The sequence below is a fragment of the Panthera leo genome, chromosome D2, assembly GCF_018350215.1.
Source record: "Panthera leo isolate Ple1 chromosome D2, P.leo_Ple1_pat1.1, whole genome shotgun sequence".
NCBI classification, from domain to species: domain Eukaryota; kingdom Metazoa; phylum Chordata; class Mammalia; order Carnivora; family Felidae; genus Panthera; species Panthera leo.
The window spans coordinates 45,694,109-45,716,100 of record NC_056689.1 but is presented as its reverse complement, the minus strand read 5'-3'; the positions used below and the strand labels follow the sequence as shown (position 1 = coordinate 45,716,100).

The window sequence follows — 21,992 nt, the reverse complement described above, 5'->3', positions numbered from 1 at the left end:
AAGGAAAATACTGTACCCCATGTAGCATGATGCCACTGAAATGCCAGCCTTTCCAAGCTGTTGACTTCTTGGCTTGTTTTCATAGGTATTTGTGGAAATACCCCAAGTGAGGAAAAGAATAGCCCAGCCAATTCTGGGGTCTTCTCTACAGACAGCCCAAGCAACGGGCACCTGGGAAGTTTTTCATCATGCGCACAGGACCAGGAGAAAAATACTGAAGAACTAGAAATGGCTCAGACTCAGAGCTTACTGCCCAGGGTGAGGCCTTAGCTTTCCCCTCTGTCATTAATGGTAATCATCCCTTGGTTCACTCTCTAGAATTTGGAGAAAAGAGAACAGTGTGGACTCCAATAGTCCTGGCTCCAAATTCCTTCTTTGCTCTTTTTTTGCCATGTTAGCTAGATAGAATTTACTTACTCCCTCTGACCCTCAGCTTTCTCATCTGCAAAATGGAAATAAATGGCTGCATTGCATGGCTATGGAGAAGAACATAAAGGGGAAAAGGCAAAGCCATGCCTGGGCCGTTCCCGGGCTGTAGGGCTCAGTCTTTGAACCTTCAGTGTCCTCAGTCACTGATTATAATTGTTACTGGTAATAACATTGACTGCTACCAAGGGCCATGTATGGACAATCAGGCATTCCGTAATTCTTGGCCTCTAGTTGTCCCTCGAGATCCAACTCAATGGCTTTGCTCTTGACAATGCCAGGGAGGAAGAAGACAAGCCACCTTTGGGATACAGAGGGCTATGAGCTTCAGTCCCAGTGCCACCGCCTTGAGCTGTGTCTCCTTGGACACTTGGTAGAAAGGTCTCCTTTTGCCCTCCAGAACTTTCTCCCTTCTGCTCTGGGCCTCACGAAGCTGATGCTCAGAGACGATGTCAGCCTTCTCTCCACTCATTGGCTGTGCCCAGGAGAGGCCCTGTGTCTAGAAAAAATTCTCTGCTTTCCTTTACTCTCACACCAGGACCCCACTTACGACATCACACTTACGACACTGTTGTGTGGGTTTCTCACCAGAAGCAATTCTGGCAGTAACTGAGTGGAGTTAGCACCAGGTCCCACAGGTTTTGTGGGATTGGACTCAGTCCCACAAGACTGCCTCCATCTGGGAAGCCAATCACAAGTAGTAGATCCACAGGTTACCCACACTTCTGTCCAAATTTGGCTACAAATTGGAGGTTCCCATGTCTCCCCCTTGGGTTTGATAATTGCCTAGAGCAGTTCATGAAACCCAAGAAAACAGTTTTCTTGGTATTACCAATTTATTACAGAGAATGTTTGAAAGGGTGCAAGTGAACAGCCAGTGAAGAGGTGCATAAGCCAAGGCCTGGAAGGGTCCTGAAAACAGGACCTTCTGTCCTCGTGGGGTTGAGGTATGCCATCCTTCCAGCACATACATGCTTTTGGTATTTTTATGGAGACTTTATCACACAGGCATGGTGGATCATTAGCTCAATCTCCAGCTCCTCTCACCCTCCCCCCCGCCCCCCAATGGATGGAGGGTGGAATGAGGTGGAAGTTCCAAGCTTCTAATCATGGCTTGGTCTTTCTGGTAACTAGCCCCCATCCTGAAGCTATCCAGAAACCCACCGAGAGCTGCCCTCTTAGAACAAAAGACGATTACTCAAGAAATTCCAAGGGATTTGAGAGCTTTGTGTCAGGAACTGGGGTCAAAGACCAAAAATTAGTATAAAAGATTCTCCCAGTCTCCTAAGACTTAAGAAATTACAAGGGTAGAAGGAGCTCTGTGCCAGGAAGCGAAGAAAGACCAATATATGTATATGCTATTGTTTTATACCCTGGTTGAGCCAGTAGTTGGGGGTGGGTGGGGGCAATATTGTCACCCTGCCTGTGCTCAGGTTGGCCTCGTCCCTCTTCTGAAAGCACAGCCTGTATGAGGTGCTCTTCACCATAGAACTACTCTGTAGATTCCATCACTCATTCCCTCCTCTTGCTTCTCAGGCTCAGAGAAAGTAAGAGACCCTACTGTTTCTGGCCCCAGTGTCCTTAGCCCTCCTTGCTGGTTTCTTTAAATGCCACTACCTCTGAAAGCAGGCCTCACGCAGGCTCTCATCCATGGCCCAGGTTGAGCCTGTACACCTTTGCTTTCTTGCTGGGAGTCTGGTTCACACAGACAAGTTATCCCACTTCTCTCCATCTCATTTTTATCCTTTATGAGTAGAGGTAATGTCTATCCACAGAGCTGTGGGGACAGAAGTGCCCGGGATCTGCCTCGCAGTAGGGCTCCAGGAATGTTAGCTCCTTCCTAATCAGTCATGGTGCCTCAGCTGGACAGTGCACCCCATGAAGAGCAGGGATAAGGGGTCAGTATGAGGATAATCTTAACAGCGGACATTTATGGAGTGATTAACCATGTGTCAGGCAGGATCCTGAGCACCTATATGTTTTATATCACATAAGCTTGGCCGGAGCCATGCTCCCTGGGGAGGGAGGGTGCCAAAGGAGAGGTAAAGGAGGCCAAAGGCCAAAGGCAAAAACCTACAGCACCCAGTATTCCCAGGTGGTCTCCCATCCAAGTACTAACCAGGCCCAACCCTGCTTAGCTTCCAAGATCAGATGAGATAGGGCGCGTTCAGGGTGGTATGGCCGTAGATGCCATTACAAGCTTATGAGATAATTATTATCATCAACCCTTTTTATAGGTGTGGCACCTGAGGCACGAGAGGAAAGGAATATGCTCGAGGTCTCTCAGGGAGTGAGTGGTAGAGTTGGGATTTGAATCCGCGAAGTGGGACTGTAGAGCAGAAGCTTTCACCATAGGGCTGTACTTCAGAAGGTCCTCCTTGGCAGGAAGCAGGGCCAAGAGGGATTCAGGTTGGGGCCTCTGAGGCTGCAAACCTGTGAGTTAGTTTTTGGTGAGCAGTTGACAGGAGTGATGGTGTTCCAAGGCCACAGCTGACCATGGTACAGGCTATGGAACCTGTGCAAGACAGGCTCTTCTGGGCCACAAGGCCAGTTTTGCACGCAGGTAACTTTCAGTGGCCTAGTGGGGTTTACACTCTTGCTTTGGACTTCACCCTTAGTGGCTGCTTTACTTTTTGGATTTTGAAGTTTGGACAAAACATCTTGCCAGACTCTGTAGGGTGGACTGTCTCTGGAACAATTGGAGTTTTGTCTGTTTTATGCCGGTCTCTTTGGAACCTCCTCTGTTGGACTGATAATTTTCTAGCTTACTTCAGCCTGTTTATTTTCCTATGGTATTAATGGTATTTTCCAATATGGTGAACCAAAAGCAGCTAAGTAAAGGGGGCAGACACGACAGAAGTCTGGGCTTCTAGCCCGTGGCTCTATCTCCACCCGTGGGTACAGTTCATTAAAAGTTTCTCCCCTACTAAACAGTAGTTCAGTAGGGGCAGGTCCGTATTATCACTGCTGTCCCCTCAACTTGCACAATGCCTGACACATAATTGGTGCTCAATTAACGTTGTTACATGACTGGATGAATGACCAAACAAATCACACACGATAGTTGTCATAGTATGGAGTTAAATCCCTGGCACGTGGTAGATAATTCTTGTCTTCTGACCTTTCCTCAGGCATTCAACCACTGTTAAGTAGAGCTCCAGTGCAGCTACTCTTGCTAGGGATGATCGGAGTTTCCCCTGAGGTTTTTTCTGTTCAAGAAGCTACTGTATATCTGGTATCCAACATCGCTTAGCTGGGGTCATGCGTGAAGCTACCAGAAAGTGCCTAGATGGCTTTAGTTCTCAAAATGATATTTGCATCTTGAGTGGAAACAGGAGGGAACCTATATTTATTGAGCCCTGCTATGTGCTGGGTGTGATTCATAGTCACAGTGAGAAGGGGATCTCTCCTGCCAGTTCTGTGGATTGAGAAACCAAGGCTGGAGAGACCAAGGGACTGGGCCAAGGTCATGTAGGGAAGATCTGGTAAAGCTGGAAATGATCCCTGTTGAAGCTGAAATTCATGCTTCTTTTGGTGCGTAATCCTGGTGAGAGCTGAGAGGTGCTGTCGGCTTACTTCGGGCAAGTGCCTTCATGCCTTCTTTATTTTTGTGTTCTTTAGGGGCAGGATGCTGGTTCGTCTTGTCCTCCACCACCTTCAGAAATCAATGCCAGTGAAATCTACTTTGTGGAACTGGTTAAAGAAGATGGGACACTTGGATTCAGCGTGACTGTAAGAATTATTAGGCAAGCTCGGGAAGTACACGGTTGAAAAGATGTTCATCTGTAGCCTTGGTGGGAATTCCACTCATATAGCAACCTCTGATAATGTGGTCCTGGGTACAAGAAGCACATGAGAAGTGGTGAGCCAAGAAAGTCATTGGGGCCTCTGTTGGGGTGGGGCTAGGAGTTCAAAGACAAACTGGGAGATGCAGGGCAGATTTAGGATGATCAGGCACTCCAAGCAGTGCGGGTGGGATTGGGTGATGGGGTCCTGACTCTGTGGTCATGCTGTACAACCAGGAAGGGGCAGCAGAGTGGGGTTGCAGGGACATAAGCTGAAGGTGAGTGAGGGTGACCCATGGTTATCCAGAGCAGCGTCACGGTGAAGCTTGGTGCTCCCGCTTCCAAGGACAGAACAGAGTCATCTTGGCCAGAGTGGGGTCCAGGGTGATCACTTTGCACTGGCTTCTAAGCTCTATCTGCAGACCCTGGAGGAGGGAAGGGGAAAAAAAAAACACTGCACAAAAATGATATACTCCCACTGCTGGATACGTGTGTGAAGAAATCAGAAGAAAAGATAAACTTAGATCTTCATCTCGTGACCTGTAGGGATGTTCGCGATCTATTGTTAAGTTAGAAAAACAAACGTAAGTTATAGAACACTGTGTAGTTAATTCTAAGTTTCTACCTACAAATCAAAACTCAAGCACACAGGATGTGTCAGGCCTGCCTTTGGGCCTGTGCCTGCATCCATGAATGCTGTTTGCTACTTATGGAGAGATGATGTGGTGCGTTGATGTGACTTCAATTTCTGAACACCTGCCATGGGTCAGTGCTGGGCTGGGTGTGGGGCACAGCTCCCTCATGTCCTTTTGGGCATCTAACCTTGCCGCACAGCGAATAATGTAGTCTGGACGAACAAGTGAGTATATAAGACGTTGTCACATGGAAATGAGGTATTGGGATAGAGTGTCAGGCAGATGGGGGAATCTCTTAGGGAGGTTGGGGAGGCTCTTTCAGGAGGGGGCAGACAGGTGGTGAATTTTTCATTGTGTTTTGCAGGGTGGCATTAACACAAGCGTGCCTTATGGGGGTATCTACGTGAAATCCATAGTTCCTGGAGGGCCAGCTGCCAAGGAAGGGCAGATCCTGCGGGGTAAGGGACAGAGTATGTTGGGAACTGCATTGAGTTGTGTGATGGGCCCTGGCCTGGGGGGTACAGCCTCCAGGCCTTGCCTCACTCCCTCCCTAGACTTTGTGCAAATGATGGCCTCTCCAGGTCCTGGTTTCCTCACCTGGGAAAGGGGTTGATTTAACCTGTTCCACCTGCATGATAAGTTAACAAGGGGATCAAATGTTTGTAGTGGCACATTGGGAAGCAAAAGGTGATTTTAAAATATGAGATTTTAAATAAGCCCATTGCTGCTGGCCTTCATGGGAGAAAGTAGTGCTTCCCATGGAGGACAGAGCATGCATTGGTGACCCCACTTTTTTGTATCCAGGGAGGACACTGGCAAGCCTCCTCTCTGGCCTTCCTCACAGTCACTACACTGAAGCAAGGGGGTGACTTTTATTGCTCTCCAAAATGGCCAGTTGAGCTAGAAAGGGCACCTCGGATCTTAGTTATTTCTAATTTCTCTAGAATTCCTGTGTCTCTGGCATCAACCAGGTCTTTCTGACCTGTTTTGAGATAAAAAACATCCTCGGGATATAAATACAATCCCTAAGTGACTTGAAAATACTTTCAAAAATGGTTTCGGAGGAAAACAGGAGGAAGGATATGGCTCTACAGAGTTGGCTCAACCTCTCTGTGAGCCAATAATAGAAAGATTTCTGTATCATTGATCTATAAAGATGTCCAGAGAGGTGGCTGGCAGCCAGGACCTATCTGGGCTCCTCACAGCTCAGCTTCCTGTCCCTCCTTGAGGCTGCATGGAAGGGTGCTGGGCAAGGGCCTCCCAGAGGAGTGCTTCCTGCAGCCTCGGGAGCTCAGAGACATGACATCTGTCCCCCTCCCAGGTGACCGGCTCCTGCAGGTGGATGGAGTGAGTCTGTGTGGCCTCACCCACAAGCAGGCTGTGCAGTGCCTCAAGGGTTCTGGGCAGGTGAGTGCACCATTATTGGGAGCTGTTCTTCTTCCTTCCAGAGCTTTCCTGGACAACATCAGAAGCTGCAGTTGCTTCTGGGTGGGAGGCGGACAGGCAGGAAACCAAACAAGACTTTCTTCTTTGTCTTTTTGTTCTCTTTCACTTCTTCACTTTTCTATGGTGATGTGAAAGCCAGGAGGAAGCAGAAAGATTTCCCAAGCGGAATACCTCACCCCTGCAAAGACCCTTGAAAAACTTGCTTTTCCCTTGCTGAGATTCTAGAATCAGAGAGCTTAACAGAGCTGATGTGCTGGAGTGACTTCTTGCGCCTCGCTCTGGCTGCCCTCTCACACTCTCCGCTCCAGCCTGAGCTGACCAGTGCTTCCATCGGCTCTCAGGACCTGTCACCAGCTGGCCTTTGCACTTGTAGGCACCCTCTTCCCAGTTCATGCTATTCCCATCACCCTGGGTAAATTCAGGCCACATTGTCCTGGGATTCTTTTCCCAGTGAAGTAGAAATTCAAGACACCCTGAGCCGAAGGCATGAAGCCGTTATTCTATGCAGCGCCCAAACAGCATGTGGATGTTACCATGCTGTGTTCAGTTCTCGTCCTGAAGGTGGGAGACTTTACATGTCTCAGTGTGTAAGCCACAGAGCTGGCGTTGCCCTCTAAGTAACTGGGGAGTTGGCAGAGAGAGGAAGGACTCTTGTGGGCCCTTCTGGCAAACTGAGGGAGCAGAAGGGCCCCTGCTTGCTTCTTTTCCCAAAGCAGTCTTCTGGTTTGTAGTGCAATTAACTTATGCTGGTGACCTTGGTTGACCTAACTTGAGAACAGAGTCATAATTTATTAGTACTCTCCGTTAGACTTTTTCTAATGAACGTGATTAGAAAAGGTACTTGCTTGCTGCTGGCATCTTGCTGGCAGCGATAACAGGTAAGAATTGTCACTCTGGGATCACGGGCTTGGTGCTGAATGACAATGGCAGCAGAAGGAATGTTAGCAGGGCCAAGGTCCCTGAATGGAAACTTGGCATTTCTAAAAAGCTTCCAGGTGATGTCCAGCCACTGGTTCCTGAAATATGCTTTGTGTAACAAGAGTAAAGAGTGTGTCGGGAGGAAGGATGGGAAATCAAACCAGAAAGAAAAGGGAGGCCAGATTGGCAGAGGTTGAGGATACCCTGCTAGGGGTTTGGACTCTAGGTGATGGGAATCATTGGAAACTTTTGTTTTTTAAATATGAAATTTATTGTCAAATTGGTTTCCGTACAACACCCAGTGCTCATCCCAGCAGGTGCCCTCCTCAATACCCATCACCCACCCTCCCCTCCCTCCCACCCCCCATCAACCCTCAATTTATTCTCAGTTTTTAAGAGTCTCTTATGGTTTGGCTCCGTTCCTCTCTAACCTTTTTTTTTTTTTCCTTCCCTTCCCCCATAGTCTTCTGTTAAGTTTCTCAGGATCCACAGAGGAGTGAAAACATATGATATCCGTCTTTCTCTGTATAACTTATTTCACTTTGCATAACACTCTCCAGTTCCATCCACGTTGCTACAAAAGGCCATATTTCATTCTTTCTCATTGCCACGTAGTATTCCATTGTGTATATAAACCACAATTTCTTTATCCATTCATCAGTTGATAGACATTTAGGCTCTTTCCACAATTTGGCTATTGCTGAGAGTGCTGCTATAAACATTGGGATACAAGTGCCCTTATGCATCAGCACTCCTGTATCTCTTGGGTAAATTCCTAGCAGTGCTATTGCTGGGTCATAGGGTAGATCTATTTTTCATTTTTTGAGGAACCTCCACACTGTTTTCCAGAGCGGCTGCACCAGTTTTCATTCCCACCAACAATGCAAAAGAGATCCTCTTTTTCCGCATCCTTGCCAACATCTGTTGTTGCCTGAGTTGTTAATGTTAGCCATTCTGACAGGTGTAAGGTGGTATCTCATTGTGGTTTTGATTTGTATTTCCCTGGTGAGGTGTGATGTTGAGCATCTTTTCATGTGCCTGTTGGCCATCTGGATGTCTTCTTTAGAGAAGTGTCTATTCATGTTTTCTGCCCATTTCTTCACTGGATTATTTGTTTTTTGGGTGTGGAGTTTGGTGAGTTCTTTATAGATTTTGGATACCTGCCCTTTATCCAATATGTCATTTTCAAATATCTTTTGATCAAGAGTGTTGCACACTGCTGGTGGGAATGCAAACTGGTGCAGCCACTCTGGAAAACAGCATGGAAGTTCCTCAAAAAACTAAAAATAGAACTACCCTACCACCCAGCAATTGGACTACTAGGTATTTATCCAAGGGATACAGGTGTGCTGTTTCGAAGGGGCACATGCACCCCAATGTTTATAGCAGTGCTGTCCGCAATAGCCAAAGTATGGAAAGAGTCCAAATGTCCATCGATGGATGAATGGATAAAGAAGATGTGGTATATCTACACAATGGAGTATTACGGGGCAATCAAAAAGCATGAAATCTTGCCATTTGCAACCAAGTGGTTGGAACTGGAGGGTCTTATGCTAAGCAAAATTAGTCAGTCAGAGAAAGATAAATATCATATGACTTTACTCATATGAGGAATTTAATATATAAAACAGCTGAACATAAGGGAAGGGAAGCAAAAATAATATAAAAACAGGGAGGGGGACAAAACATAAAAGACTCTTAAATATAGAGAACAAACTGAGGGTTGCTGGAGGGGTTGTGGGAGGGGGGTTGGGCTAAATGGGGAAGGGGCATTAAGGAATCTACTCCTGAAATCATTGTTGCACTATATGCTAACTTGGGTGTAAGTTAAAAAAAAAAGTGTTACATGTTCAGTTTGTGTCTTAGATCAATCCACGGGTAGCCAAGGGCAGAATGGACTGAGGAAGAGAAGATAGGGTCCAGGAAGCCAAGTTAGCTGGAGCTTTGCCACAGTCCAGCTGGGCTTTGGCAATAGGGGAGGAAATGGGGGAGGGAGAGCCCTGGGGGGAGATGTTTCTGATGGTGAACAGGCAAGTCTTAGAAAGCAGATGGACATTTGGAGGGCAGAAGGGGGCAAGCTGGATCACTGCAAGTGTGGCCTCTAGGAATTAATTGAGGGATGGTTCCATGTTCTGAGAAAGCAGGTGCGGGGGGAGGAATGTTTTAGGCAGTATGGGGAGAGGGTAGTGAGGATGTGAGAGAGGAAGAAGATGAATGTGGCCTTGAATGCACAGAAATGGAGGTACATGTGTTACCTCCAGGAACATTTGTCTAACAGGCACTTGAAAATATGGCTCTGGATCCTAACAAGGAGGCTAGATTGAAGATTTTCATTTGAGATTCAAACGAAGCGGCTGGTGGAAGTATCAGAAAATTAAGAAGCAATTGCAGGGCGAAGGGAGAGCCTCCTGGTGGCTATATGAAGTGTAAACTGAGCTTGTCCACCCATCTTCTAGGTTGCAAGACTGGTCTTAGAGAGAAGAGGCCCCAGGACCACACAGCAGTGTCCTTCTGTTAATGGCAGGATGGCAGACGGATGCACGGCTGTTTCCTTGGCAACAGCCTTGCCCGGCAGGCCTGCGAGCTGTGTCTCAGCGACAGATGGTGAGAGAAGAGAGAATTGAGTGTTACTATTGTTATGTCATCCTGTGCTGCCTTTGAATTCTCAACTCAAAAGAGAGAGCAGGAAGGCTTCCTCTGGGTTCTCAAAGGACAGTGAGCACAATGTGGCTGGCTTTCGGATGCAGTGGAAGCCAATCTGATGGAATATGTTTCTGGGAAAAAAAAATATATTGTCCCCAAACAATTGCTAGGCATAATTCTCCCCAAGTTTTCTGAGGTTTCTTGATCAGCTGCCCGAATGCTTGTGTGTAAATATGTAGGAATGAAATTGGAATGAAAGGGTCATGCATTTCCTGACCAGGTCTCCACATTCCAGCCAAGATATTTGTAACAAAAGATCTGGGGAATGATGAGGCAGGCTGGGAGAGGAAGGTGCTCAGAAATCTAACCTTGCTATTAGCATCATTTCAAACCGTAAACCTCCATAGGTTTGCAGGGACATCATTTGCATATCTTCTGAGAGGTGGCCTCTTTGCACTTCCCTGGTGACTTTGTTTCCTGCTAGGAAAACATGTATTTCTTTTGTATTTCATGATTTGGAGCTTAGCCATTTTTCAATCCCTTTATAGAGATTTTCCTGAAGGTGTAAGTCAGGTTGAATATAAGGTAGCCATAGTGAGTGATGGGGTTGGGTGGAGGGGGACACGTATGCATAAGATGAGTCTGTTTCCTTTTTCATTGCTCCTCTGTTCACTCAAATGAGGCCCTTTGACAAACTGACTATCAGATGAGGGGAGGGGCCTAATGGCAGTGATGGTGAAGTTGGTCGCACAATACACCTGAACCTAAAAGCGTTAGATGCTTTCATTCTTGCCCCAAATTAAGGTTTACCAGCCAGTGCTCTGTCCTATTGATCGATTGCCAACTGAGTTGAAGGCAGACCAGGAGAGACCCAGAGACCTCTTTTGCTGTTAGACTATGGAGGTTCCTGAGGCTGTGTCCCTCTTTGGTGCCCAGAGGTAGCTGTTTTGTCTTATGGTCCATCCACATGGCTGAACAAAACAGCAGCTAAAAAATTTCCACAGAGTTTACCATAATTTTCTCCATGGTCTAGTGATCAAAATTTTGTTTCAAGTGTGCTAAAAGTGATTGAGGTTCTAAAGGAGTAGTAGGAATATATATGATATACGTTTTACTAAACAATATGGGCATATTATGTCTGTCTATAAACTATATCTTTACATATAAACTTTGCTGATTATCTAGAATTGCTTTGTCCAATATGGTAGCTACTTGCCACGTGTGGCTATTGAGTACTTGAAATATAGCCAATCCAAATTGATAAAACACATATTCAGTTTTTGAAGACTTAGTTCATAAGAAGGATGCAAAATCTCTCACTAATATTTTTTCATATTGATTACATGTTGAAATGGTAATATTGTAGATATATTGGGTTAAGTATACTATATGATTAAGTTTATTTTTACCTATTTCTTCTTACTTTTTTTTAAGCTTATTTATTTTGAGAAAGAGAGGGAGAGCGAGTGTAAGTGGGAGAGGGGCAAAGAGAGAGGTGGAGGAGGGACAGCGAGAGAAAGGGAGACAGAGAATCCTAAGCAGGCTCTGCATTGTTAGTGCGGGGCTCAAACTCACGAACCGTAAGATCATGACCTGACCTGACATCAAGAGTCGGACACTTAAGGGCCTGAGCCACCCAGGTGCCCCATCTTACTTTTAAAATGTAGCTGTTCGAGAACTGAAATTACATACATGGTTCGTCATTTGCATTTGCACCTCACCTTGTTTCCATTGGACAGCACTGATCTAATGGATCTAAGTGTAACGGACTCTGTCATAAAAATTAGCAAAATGAAATCTTTTTGTGTAAAGCAGAAATAATTCTTGCCTGCTTGACAGTTTGCATTTTAAGGCTGGTCAGTTTCGTTCGTAATCTGCTGTCAGATTTATCTTGTTCGCATCCCACAATACAGGTCCTAAGTTTGAAGTCACTCTGAAAAAGAATGCCAGTGGCTTGGGATTCAGCTTCATGCAGATGGAGAGAGAGAGCTGCAGCCATCTCAAGAATGATCTGGTGAGAATTAAGAGGCTTTTCCCAGGGCAGCCGGCTGAGGAGAACGGGGCCATTGCAGTTGGTGACATTATCCTGGCGGTGAATGGAAGGCCCACAGAAGGCCTCGTCTTCCAGGTAGGAGACCATCTGGCCCTGTGTGCAACACTGACACCACCCATGTTTCTTTCAGGCCCACCTAACATAAGGAATACCCTGGGCTCTCGAAAGTCACACCAGGGGCCTGGATCAGATAAAGAGAGCAATTAGTGGAACATTCTCACATTTAATTTTCTGTCTCAGTTCTTAAATATCTGACCTTGAGTAAGCCTTGCTTTTAATTAGGTTTATAATGGAAGTGAAGATAAAACCCTGGCTCTGTGCTGGCTAAAGAACACCTAAAATTCCAGAAGGGGGATATATGGGCTGAAGAGATTACAGTAGGTCCTTTTCTGCCCTTCCTCACATTTCTCTTTTAAATTTACAGTTTTTGATGTGTCGTGTTGCATTGGTTGTCCTGTATGTGATCAAAAATGTAATTAAAAGAAGAGAGAGAGTGAAAAGTGGACACTTCTCTTAATCTCAATGAAATATTATGCATATGCACAAAATCTCAATGAAGTATTATGCATATCAGTCAGGGTCCTGGCCGGAAATTGAGTCACTTGAGGAGAGTTTAATAAAGGTGTGAGCTGGTTGTTAAGAAGCTCAAGGGAGAGTATAGAGCCCTGGGGCTGGGAACAATGGGTGCAGTTTCCCTGTCCACCCCTCTCAAGTCCAAAGGCATATGGGAAGGAGCAATTATACAACCCGGGAAACTGAGAGAGCTGGTGAAGTGGACGTGGTGACATGAGCTGTGATATTAGGTGGCAGACCCAGCCATTCTGCACAACCCCATGGAGAGGAAGACAGAAAAACAGACATCCACCTCCCTTCTCTTCTGCCGCTGATCCTGCCCATGTTCCCATTGGCTGAGCCCAACAGGAAGTACCTCCCTCTCCTCCTGTCTCTGATCCCCGCCCATGCTCCCATTGGCTGAGCCCAACAAGAATCGTGGCTGCAGTCTGCACAGGCCCACCTCCAGAGCACAGAGCAAGGTGGATTAGTCACTCTGGACCGGGTGGTGAGAGGTGGGGAATCCTCGGGACAACGTATGTTTGGGTGGTGATACCTTCATCTATCTAGTGTGGGAGCCAACTGTTTTGAGAGAACCAGTGCTGGGTCAGCAGCTCTCTGGGGAACTAAAGACACAGAGGCGGGCCATACACGTGGTCTCAGAGCTCGCAGTGAGGTGGACAAGCAAGAAAACAGACCCGACTGTGGAAAAAAGTGTCATGAGAGACAAAGCTGCTTGCCCCGGGGAACCAGGGAGGGAAGAAACACATTCTGTGGAAGTCCATTGTCGCCAAGGGGGGGGGGGGGGGGGCGGGTATTATGTGGCGTCCAGATTAGCCGTTCTCCAGTGGGGATGATACTACCTTTCAGGGGACATTTGGCAAAAAATCCACGTATGTTTGTGGTTGTCACAACTGGGGGGTGCCCACTGGCATCTAGTGGGCAGGGACCAGAGATGCTGCTCAACATCCTACCATAACAGGACAGCCCCACAGCAGAGTTATCCAGACTAAGATGTCAGTAATGCCGAGAGGCTGAGAAATCCTGGCCTAGATAAGAAACAGGAGCTGTCAAGGCACCCTGGGCTCTGAGAGAGTGGGTTGGAGGGAGAGGCTCAGCACGGTGGGAGCTTAGGATATGGGAGCAGAGGGGACAGGTGGGAGAGAGAGTGGGGGCGAGAGGCAGGTGAGAACGGGTCCTGCGTGCTGGGCTGCAGAGCTCGTTGAGTGTGAGGTGAGCCAGAGGGGGAGCTCAGCAGGAGAAGGAGCTGGTTATATCTGTGCTTGGAAAGAGCTCTCTTGAACAATGTGGAGGAAGGGAGGTGGGTGACACTGGAGGAGGCAGGGAGCAGAGAAGAAGGCACTGCAATTTCACAGGTGAGAGGTTCTGAACGCCGAGCTGAGCAGTGGAGCGAAGCTTGGGGCCAAGGGGCAAGCTTTAGAGATTGGGGTGGCGGAGCGTACATGACTGATGGCCCCTGAGATGAGGGGGTGCTGAGAGGAAAGGGAGGTTGAAGTGATGAATAGCTATTTGCTTGAGTCATTCTCTCAGTGAAGAAAAGGCATCAGTATTGGCAGGTGCTGCCATGAAAAGACCCTGGGCAGACCCTGGCCGCTTCTAGCCCAGCACGTCTGCATTGCCTGCATGGGAACTTCAGGCCTGTGGCTTTGGCTTCTCTCCCTTCAGGAAGTCAGGCCCAGAGCAGTGTTCTCCAGAATTCTCTGGAGGCGAGAAACAGATCAAGGGGATGGTGCCAGAGAGATAGTGGGGAGCCCAAAGGAGGAGCTGTCACAGCCATGCCACTCCCACATCTAACCACAGATTTTGGTTTCTCGTAGGAGGTGCTCCATTTACTGCGAGGGGCATCACAGGAAGTCACGCTCCTACTTTGCCGACCCCCTCCAGGTGCACTGCCTGAGATAGACCAGGGGTGGCAGGTAAGATGGGGTGGTACCCGCTGGTGCCTTCAAGCACCCCTTTTCTTGTCTGGTGGGTCCTGAGAAACCCTACTTTGTTTTAGGTAGGGTTCAATGCCATTTTCTTCCACTGGGGCAGGAAAATAGCTGGCCTCCAAACGTCAGTCTGTGAGAAGTTCATGAGGTTCTATCTCTCTCTTCTCCTTGCCCTCCCTACTCTGCCTCTTCAATGTTTGGGTCTTCCTGTAGAGAAGTAACATGTTTAGATCTTGTCTGTGAATATTCTGGAGCCAGGGCCTCTGGCAGCCCAAGCCTCAGAGAGAGGAAACGAGGATCAAGGGGAATACATACAAAACCAGACTGAGGGAAGGTAAGAATTTCCATTGTGAGGAATGAAATGGAGAACAGGATGTATGTCCACCCTCCTAAAGCGTGAATTAGACATGTATGGCCTAGTGCAAAGAAAAGGTATTGAAATCAGGAAAATTCAGAATTTTTGCTTTGATACCTATATTAGGTTCTCCAGAGAAATAGAATCTACAGGGTGTGTATGTGTGTGGGTATATGGGTAGTTGGAGGTGGGGGGCAGTTAGGGCATGGGCTCACGTGGTTGTGGGGGCTGCAGTCTAAATTCTGAAGAATAGGCTGGTAACCTAGGGAGGAGTTGATGTTGCAGTGTGCATCCCAAGGCAAACTGGAGGCAGAATTCCTTCTTTCTTGGGGATCTCAGTTGTTTTTTCCTAAGGCCCTCAACTGATTGAATGAGGCTGACCCACATCATGGAGGGTAATCTGCTTTACTCAAAATCTGCTGATTTAAATGCAAATCTCATCTAAAAAATGCCTTCCCAGAAACATCCAGACTCCTGTTTGACCACGTGCCTTGGTTCTGTGGCCTAGCCAAGTTGACAGATAAAATTGATCGCAATGCCACTTGTGGGGTCCCCGGGACACAGACTCTGCAGCAGAGATTTGAGTGCAGGAGGTTTATGGAGCCAGCTCTTGGGGACACCCCTGTGAGGGTGAGGGAGGAAGGGTTGGACAGTCAGGGAAGTTACTGTGTGCAGCTGCAACGGGGGCCTGTGTTCATGCCATAGGGAGCTTTGGAGCTGGGATGGCCCCTCTGAGCCGTCTTGAATTAGGGCAAGAGAGCCTGTGCCTTTGCATTTTGTATCAACCAGCGCTGGAGTGGGGCTGCCCCAGAGGGGACCTGACTTTGGCTGAGACAGCTCCCTTGAGTTGAGCATGATTCCTGCGGAAAGGCTAGCTGTGAGCTGTCAGTACCCAGCATTCCCAGCAGCTGGGAGATGAGGGATTCGTCCTGGGGAGGGATCTGTGTGGGTACCCTGCAATCACCTGCACCTGTTCTGCCACTCACTGGCTGCATGGACCTTGGGACAATTGCCTGACTTCTCTAGGTCTCATGAGTCTTCATTTATAAGATGTGGATAAAATCGGTCCCTTATCACTGGGGTGACAGTCACTAGAGATATCACAGGGGATTTTGTGACCCTTTTGATTCTTGGACTCCAAGAGGTCATTTGATATACACTTTGGTGTGTAAAATTGCCAGGGAAAGGAAATCAGAAAGCTGCCAGTTTGGAAAAGAAGGTAGGTACAGCAGTTGTGTTGAGAAACTGACCAGGGTGCGAAGGTCAAGCTTCACATGCACAAAGATCAGGCCACAGGGCTTGTGTCTTGTGTTTTTGCTGAGGTATCTGGGAAATGCCAGGAAAAAATGGTCCTTCTGTTCTGGAGAATAGATCCATCTAGGAGGACCCAGAAAAGTCCCATGCGAGGGCTTGGAGTGAGGTATGGTAGGCATGCTTTCTCTCTCCTCAGACTGGAAGGCCAAGTGGAAGAGGAATTTTCATTCATTCATGTGGCTTCAGAGGTCAGATAGAAGACCAATGAAGGGAGCATTTAGTTCATAACTAGAATAAAGTAATCATGGAAAGGAGGCAGTCATACAAAATCTAGAGTAAAGTCAATCCAAGCAGAAGTGATAGCAGGTGTGAAGGAATGAACCTGGATGTTTGAGGGACAAAAAGTAACAGGTGTGCCTGGACTGCAGGTAATGGAGGGGAACGTGGAAGGGGAGAAGCTGTAGCGGGAGTCAGGGGCCACATCGTGTAGGGACTTATAGGTCTTGGCCATGTGCGGATTGCATCTTGGCTGCGATGGGAGGCCACGGGGCTGGAAGTGGTTTGAGGGTGAAGGGTTAGGCAGGAGCATACCCTCGTCTGGTCTATACTTTAGAAAGACCACTGAGCTGGAGATGGACTGGAGCACAGAAGCCCTCAGTCATTCAAGTAAGATACTGCATGCAGCTTGGAATCAGGTTGGAGGCAAATAGTTGATAATAAGTAGTCAGATGTAGGATACATCTGGGGGGTAGAGCCCAAAGGATTACTTTTGGCTTAGATGTGGTCAGATGGAAAGAGAGCAAAGTTTGCCTTGGACAACTGGTTGAATGACGATACTACTTGCCAAAACGGAATGTATTTACAGAATGCAGCTTAAAGTACGCGTCAGAGAAGTGGTAGTTCTTAGTAGCATCTAGAACTGAAATGCCATAGAACAGTCAGGGGGAGATGTCAATTAGGCATTTGTTTATGGAGACCTGGCATGAGGTCAGGGCTGGAAAAGGTAGATTTGGGAATTGTCAGCAAATAATGTTATCTGAAGCCATGACGTGGATGAGATCACCTTGGGAAAGAGTGCAGAGAAGTAAGCCATGGGATCTGCCCAAACACTGAAAGGTCCAATTCAAAGAAATGAGACAGCAGGGGTGCCTGGGTGGATCAGTCGGTTAAGCATCCAACTCTTGGTTTCAGCTCAGGTCATGATGTCACAGTTTGTGAGTTTGAGCCCTGCACTGGGCTCCACGCTGATGATGTGGACACTGCTTGGAATTCTCTGTCTCCTCTCTCTGCCCTTTCCCCACTCGCACTGTCTTTCTCTCAAACTAAATAAACTTAAAAAAAAAAAAAAAGAAATGAGACAGCAGAAGAGTAGGGGCCTGGGAGTGGTGGGAAAACCAGCAAGGGCAGAGTTCAAAGGAAACTCAAGTAGAGTAAGTGAGTAAAGGATGCTCTCAAGGACAGAGAAACCAGTTATGTTGCCAGGAGACAGAGTGAGGTGAAGACAGAGAATTGTCCTTTGGCTTTAGAAGACATAGGTCACTGGAGACCCTGATCAGAGCTCCTTTAGTTGAATGATGTAGGCAGAGGCCTGGGTGGAGTGGGTGCAAGGAGAAGTGGGGAGACACTGACAGAAATAGTGAGTACAGGCACGCATTTAAAGAACAGAGAAATGAATGGCTTGGTGCTTGGAGGAGGTTGGGACAGGGATGCAGGCTGGTCGACTGATTGCTGTGGGGAGGTGAAGGATTCTTATCTGAATGTGCCCATTTTCACTGTCAAGTAAGAGGCAAGGTCAGGGGGATGGTTAAGAAGAGAGATGAGAAATAGAGTAGAGGGAGAGAGAATAGGAGAGAACAGGAAACTGACTTCACAAAGGAAGTGGAGAACGATTATCTAGAAGTCTTGAGTGCCCACTTGACACCTGTGCCCATATGCTTGGCATTAGTCAGTGGCTCAGAAGCAGGCATAAAGCCCACATAGAATGTCACTAGGAATTGGAATTACAATATGGCACCTGCATATAACACTGAATCGAGGCAAAATGGAGGCACATAACACAGAATGGGAACTCGGGGTTTTCTTGGTTTTTAAGGGAGTGTTTATGGGATAGAACCATGGAATCTTAGCAGAGGAAGAGGGTGGAGTGGTGGTGGTAACGTACCATGGACTGGAAGCCTTGAAGAGGGTGAAGGATCGCTATAGAGTGAGTACTGGGGATGATGAGTTGGCGGGAGAGGAATGGTTGAAAATGAGATTTTGGAGGTCTCATTACAAGAGAAAATATAAATGCTCTTACTATTTATTTCTTATCTCATCCACTTCAAATTTTAATTTTTGGTATATCCCTTATAATTTACATTGTGTATCAGTAGACTAATAAGAATTCATGGTTTATAATTAAATAAAAGTGTAGCTTTGGAAACATAGCCCCCTCTCGTTTGGAGGAGTGGGCAATCGGCAAGGCGAGGAGATATCCACTGTCGGGGGCAGAGTAATAGTATCTGTGTTACAGGTGAGGGCAGGGATGGGAGCTCAGCCCTGTCTGGCTCTAAAGTCTGTGTTCTCTGTCACATCAGGGGTGTAGGTCATGGGACGGAAGTGCTAAAAGATAATTTTCAGGAAAAGGTAAAATCATGACTCTCACATAGATGTAAAAATGAATATATGTTAAAGATTTTATCTAACTCATTCAGTGAAGGAACCAGGTAGATGTTAAAACTGGTTCGAAAGAGATTTCAAAGGAAAACAAATTTGTTTATACAGAGTTATGAAATAGCTCAAAGTGGAAAATACAGTACAGTCAGATAACCCAGAAAGTTGTGCTATAAACAATGCATAGTTTCCATTGACGTCTAGATTTTTTTCTCCAATAGAAAGTTGAACGGTGTTAATGTGCACAGTGTGTCATCAAAATCAGAACCTAAAAGGCCCAACAGGGATGTAAACAGTTGAGAGCAATCAAGTAATGTTTGGAGAAGTGAGGGGGACACCTAGGGAAGGGAATCAGGATGGGAAGGGAGATGAGGCTGTGAAAAGGAACCATCATGGATGAGGACAGATAAAGACAAGAGTTTACAAAACTCATTTCTTATTGGAAAGTGAGAGAAAGAGTCAGTGTTACTTCTGCTTCCATGTTTTTTTGAAGTTTTTAAATTATTAAAAATAATGTTTACATTTATCAAGAGCTTCCAATGCCTGAAGCTAAGGGGTTTAGAGATGGTTACTTGGGTCATCTCGGGCCCAGTGGGAGCTGGGGTCCTGACAGTGGGAGACTGACCCCAGAGTCCATCTTTTAACTGCTTTGCCCTACAATCACAAAAAAAAAAATGGTTATTTTTAAAAGAAGCACTTTTTAGACTTTGCTTAGTGTGCACCATTGATCCAATAACCCTTAGCATTTCTTTTAATAGACACCTGTGCTCTCAGCAGACAAAGAATTCACCAGGGCAACTTGCACTGACTCTGAGCAGAGCCCGAGTCTGGATCAAGAGGACAGCCAGAGGGACAGTGCCTCCCCAGACACAGGGGAAAGCTTGGGTCCCAGGCCCGAGTCTTTCCAAAAGGCCGCTGGCAAGGCACAATGGGACCAGGACATAGAGAGACCCTGGGCCACTTCCTCTATGCGTCCTCAGGATTCCCCCCCTCATTTGTGCAGACTTCAGCAAGAAATGGATGCATCCACATTGGCCACCTCTTTGGAAAGGGATATGAGGCAAAACTGCTATTCAGTTTGCGATATCAGGGGACTTGAAAGGTAAGAATCACCACGTTCGCAGACACTTTGTAAATGGTATGCATTTCATTGCTAGAAATTGCAATCAGTTAATAACTGTGTTCAGATGCTTACTGGGCCCAGGACTCTGCTAGGCCTTTGGAGGGGAGGTGGGAAAAAAAGAAGCATAAGGTTTGGAGTGGCTGCAACCATAGTTTGTGAGCTTTTGGGAAAGCTACCCTCACCCCATGGTCCCCTAGTACCCTTGGAGCCTGCGGATGGCAGGCCTCTGTTTTTTCCCAGCACACAAACCTTTGTGGTACATTCTGCATGGCCTTTTAAAGCATTGTGGTAAGAAAGAAGGTCCCTGGTATGCATCACCATTTTTTATTGCTAATGTTACACTTTATAGTCAACACCAGCTTAAAAAAAATCTATGTCTTCAAACACTAGACTGAAACGTTCATTTTCATAGCCCCTTTTAAAAAGTTCGTTTATTTATTTTGAGAGGTGGGGGCAGGAGGGGCAGAGAGAGAGGGAGGGAGAGACTCCCAAGTAGGCTCTGCACCTTCAGCGCAGAGCCCGATGAGGGGCTCGAACCCACGAACCATGAGAGTCAAGAGTCGATGCTTAACCAACTGGGCCACCCAGGTGCCCCATTAATAGCCATTTTAACTCAGGCTTCATTTTGTGCCCATCCCCCACAAGTATTTCCAGTTTTCCATCCTGTTCTGCTGAAAAACATTCTCTTTGATTCAATTTGACGGTATTTATCATGTAGAGTCAAGGTGCAGGGGAACCTGTTAGGAGCAGAGAGAAGGTACAAATACTAAGAAAGGGTGAGATACTACTTCGGGGCATGTGCTAGCTAGATACATAGGCACAAAGCAGGCAAATAATGAGGAACAATGGTTTGTGTTTGACGTTGTATAAACCCACTGCTATGAAATGGCTCTTTTTTGTTGCTCATCCTGGAAGACTAACTAGGGCAGGTCTGTAGGGACTGATAGGTGACATGAAGTCTGAGGCAGCAGGTGTAATGAATGCAGTTAGGCAGGGCGAGATCTGTGACTAACAGGTGCCAGGCATGTGTTCCCTAAAAGCATCCAGACACAATTTTTATAAGTATACTGCACCCGCCAAACAAAAACTAGTGTGCCAAGTAGAACAGAGTGGGCAAGCACGATTCACCAGTAGAATTCATTTTCATTGTCTGAAAATGCATAAATACAAGTGTATTTATAGTTTCTTACAATTGCATTCTAGGCAGTAATAGATACACTTGATCACATGATAAAGGAAATAATCTACAAAGGTTTATCCAAGGACAACTATTAGTGTTATCTTATAGGAAATATAGAAGGAACTGTACTTCCTTATAGGCATGAAGCTCCTCTTTTGGATTTTTAAAAGTTTTACTGCCAGAGAGTTCAGGGTGATGGATGGAAATGGCAAGCATTGGATTATAAGGTGACTGTGGGTTTAGGTACAATACTGGGGTTTAACTTGCCATGTGCTTGTAATCTGATATAGTTATCCGCTATTAATAATTGGCTTGTTTGTTTTTACTAATTGTTAGTTTGGTCACTGTTTCATTCATGGAGTCACAGAATCTGGGGGTTGTTCGATAAAAAATGATCTAATCCAACCTCATATCCCGTCGTGAAATCTGTTGTGTAATATCCCCGCAGTAGGGGGCTTGCTTTGCTTGAATACTTCCAGGGATGCAGAACTTGCTACCTCTTTTTTTTTTTAAGGTTTATTCATTTTTTAGGGACAGAAACAGAGCATGAGTGGGGGAGGGGTAGAGAGAGAGGGAGACAAAGAATCCGAAGCAGGCTCCAGGCTCTGAGCTGTCAGCACAGTGCCCTGTTCGGGGCTCAAACCCATGAACTGTGAGATCATGACCTAAGCTGGTCGGACACTCAACCACCTGAGCCACCCAGGCACCCCAGAACTTGCTACCTCTTAAAGTGGCCCGTTTTATCACCATGTGGTTGTTGATCAGAAAGTGCTTCCTTGTGTTAAAGTGAAATCTGCCTTTTTCTGTCTTCTACTTATACATAGATGCTTGTGTCCTCCTATCTTTTTTGTCATTATTTTTGCAAGAAATAACACATTATATTATTTTTCTGAATCAAATTAAATTTGACTTAGTGTTCCTACTTGAAAGGGTGTACCTGATGTCCAAAATATTCCATCTTTGGAGGGGGTTTTTCTCTCCTAGAGTTACACAAGAATCCTGAGGGCTTTTCCAGAAC

At 46.5% G+C, this 21,992-nt stretch overlaps 1 protein-coding gene and 1 non-coding gene across 2 annotated transcripts in view; one reads left to right on the top strand and one right to left on the bottom strand.

Moving 5' to 3' along the window:
- Positions 1–21,992, top strand: part of FRMPD2 (FERM and PDZ domain containing 2) — an 81,227-nt gene that overhangs the window by 56,853 nt on the left and 2,382 nt on the right. The window contains 8 exon segments of the mRNA XM_042908089.1: positions 86–291; positions 4,054–4,158; positions 5,211–5,304; positions 6,168–6,253; positions 9,667–9,814; positions 11,767–11,981; positions 14,297–14,395; positions 19,430–19,773. Coding sequence (XP_042764023.1) covers positions 86–291; positions 4,054–4,158; positions 5,211–5,304; positions 6,168–6,253; positions 9,667–9,814; positions 11,767–11,981; positions 14,297–14,395; positions 19,430–19,773 — 1,297 coding nt within the window.
- On the bottom strand, positions 2,497–2,615 carry LOC122202926. Its single transcript, XR_006194976.1, has one exon. It is a non-coding gene; the product is annotated as a 5S ribosomal RNA (ribosomal RNA).